Raw genomic sequence first — 2,696 nt, forward strand, 5'->3', positions numbered from 1 at the left:
TAAATTTAAAAAATACATGTGCCCTCATTAAAAGAATGAGCGCTCAGCGAGGAACCCTCCCCCATACGCATATTGCCACCCCAACCCAATGACTTTGCCGTGCATGCTATCATATCAAACATAATCAACAGAGTAGTTGTAGTTTTGAATAAATGCAACATCCTTGTTTTCTAGTTTAACTCATTCTCTATCCTTGTGGAGCACATCTACTCTTCCCAATTCTTTAATTACCTGCGCTGTCCTTGGTCTTGGCACCACTGCGGCAGATGGTCTTGCAATCTGGCCTGAGACTAATACACTGGAGACACAGATAATCTAATCCCATTGTAGAGGAGCGCCACGCAGGATTCACTACGAAAGTCGCCTGTTTGATCCATATTAGTGCAGATTTCCACAAAGAACAAATGACCTGCATTGACAAAAAATTAAAAATATTAAGCGACATATGGCAGAGACAATTAGACAAAGATTACAAAAAGGCGGACACAGGAAGATGGATTTTATCATGATTTTATGCAGTCTGATTTAATAAATATCTGAGTCATTGAGCCTGTGAATGGAAATATGTTCTTCCAGTTGTAGAACCTTCAGTATCAGCTTTCTGCTGTGTTCAATTCTTTGTTTACTCCTGGTTACTCCTACGTGGTTATCCCTTTAATCTTCAGGACAGCTGTCTGGATTTACGGAGTGAGAACCATAATCCAGTTTGGCGCCTTGAGGGGTGAACAAGTAGAGAAACTTAAACTGGTCCAGAGGTTTTGACCCCAAACACAGAGATCAGGATCACGGAGATACAAACAGGCTTTACTGAGAGTCCGTCTGCAGGATGGGAAACACGAAGAGCAGCGCTTTGTCCAAAGAACTCCTGGAGGATCTGAAATCCAACACTAAGTACACAGAGGCCGAGCTGTGCTCCTGGTACCAGTCCTTCCTAAAAGAGTGTCCCAGTGGGAAGATCAGCAAAGAACAGTTTGAGGGGATCTATGCCAGTTTCTTCCCAAAAGCAGACCCCACGGAGTACGCCCGCCACGTGTTCAGGAGCTTCGACACCAACTCAGACGGCACTCTGGACTTTAAGGAGTACATCGTCGCTCTGCACCTTACGTCTGGAGGAAAGACTCTGCAGAAGCTGGAGTGGGCCTTCGCTCTGTATGACGTGGATGGGAACGGAAACATCAGCAGCAGTGAAATCCTTGAGATCGTTCGGGTATTTATAACTCACTCCAATCTTAGGAATGCTGCAAATAAAATATAGATTATATTTTGGATGGAACTGATCTTCACTCTTGCAGTCATTCATAACTTTTAACTTCTCTGCAAGCCTCCATTTAAAAGCTTATCAGAACCTTAGCATAAATAAATGTTCAAACAAGATGATGATATTATTTGACTAATTTTTGTTTTTGTTGGACAAAACATTCTCAACGTGTGTCTTGCTAATTCACCTTTATTCCTGTTAAGATTTCCTGTGTGAGTCCACAATGTTGGTGACAAGGTCATATGGATTTAGGTTCTCAAAAGGACTAAATTTTATTTCTCATAAAAAAAAAAAAATCACCTCTTCATTTAATTAAACAAACAACCAAGACTCAGCTTGTCATATTGAAGAACATTTTAAATTTTGCTTGATAAACAAAGACTTTTCTCTTAGCTCCAACACCAATACTGTAAAATGCCTGGATTCTTGATATGCTTGAGGATATTATTTAATAATTTGTGTAACATGCTGAAGTTATGCATGCACTGAAATGTAACAAAATGATCCTCCTGCAGTCAATATTCAACATGATTCCTGTGGAGGACCAGAAGAACCTCCCTGAAGATGAAAACACGCCAGAGAAAAGGGCTGAAAAAATCTGGGAATTCTTTGGAAAGAAGGAGAACGGTAACAAACAATTCAAAACCTGTTTCTTCAAAAGCGTCTTAAATAACACAACACGTAACCACGCTGCTATTCTCGTTCGTTTTTTTTTTTCAGATAAAATCTCAGAGGGAGAGTTCATTCAGGGAGTAATGAACAATAAGGACATCCTGCGGCTGATTCAGTACGACGAGCCGCAGAAAATCAAAGACAAGCTGAAGGAGAAGAAACAATAGCTGGCAGATGATGAACTCTCTTTGGTTGAGGCAAGCTAGTACCACGACATTAGCAAAGACTAACTCACCAACGTGTTCCTGATTCCTGGACTGGATGATTCACTTTGATGCTCCAACATCTTAGTTTTAAAAGTTGTTCATGTTACAAAGGAATTCATCTGATCTAAAAAAACACACAGAAATCACATGTTTCTGGTATTGATTCAAAGATTTATTATTTGTTCAACTCAACAAAAGGCCGAAAGTATTTAATAATCAGCATGAAATACAGCTTACATGTCACAGGCTGGAAAGCAGAATAAAGCTCAGTATTGTGTAACGATGTCTACACATGTATGACAGTGCCCCCCCCCTTCTCGTGTTAACATGTCGTCTGCTAGCTTAGCAGCGTGTTTGTTCACTCCCGGTTTCATTCATAAGGTTGATAGTTAGAAAGTGTTTAGGAGAGCAGCTTATTGAGGAGTTAGGCTCAGGTTAACAATCCGCCTGTTTAAACTGTTTAAAGCGATTAACACCTGAAGGTCAGCTGAAGAACACACTCCTCACGCTGTGTCGATGTGAAGAACACAGTCACATTCATAATGTTTCTGTTCAGTTAT

At 40.4% G+C, this 2,696-nt stretch overlaps 1 protein-coding gene across 1 annotated transcript; it reads left to right on the forward strand.

Annotated features, from left to right (window-relative positions):
• Positions 1 to 551: 551 nt before the first annotated feature.
• On the forward strand, positions 552 to 2,335 carry rcvrna (recoverin a). The gene is made up of 3 exons (XM_061065593.1): positions 552 to 1,207; positions 1,774 to 1,885; positions 1,979 to 2,335. The coding sequence occupies exons 1-3, from the start codon at positions 827 to 829 to the stop codon at positions 2,095 to 2,097; spliced, it is 612 nt and encodes a 203-aa protein (XP_060921576.1). The 5' UTR covers positions 552 to 826; the 3' UTR covers positions 2,098 to 2,335.
• Positions 2,336 to 2,696: the final 361 nt, after the last annotated feature.

Source organism: Labrus mixtus, chromosome 20 (assembly GCF_963584025.1).
Source record: "Labrus mixtus chromosome 20, fLabMix1.1, whole genome shotgun sequence".
Classification (NCBI taxonomy): Eukaryota; Metazoa; Chordata; class Actinopteri; order Labriformes; family Labridae; genus Labrus; species Labrus mixtus.

Coding starts and splice junctions, on each gene's coding strand:
- rcvrna (XM_061065593.1), top strand. CDS start 827: ATGGGAAACACGAAGAGCAGCGCTTTGTCCAAAGAACTCCTGGAGGAT. Junction 1,208..1,773: donor AAATCCTTGAGATCGTTCGG/GTATTTATAACT, acceptor ATCCTCCTGCAG/TCAATATTCAACATGATTCC. Junction 1,886..1,978: donor CTTTGGAAAGAAGGAGAACG/GTAACAAACAAT, acceptor TTTTTTTTTCAG/ATAAAATCTCAGAGGGAGAG.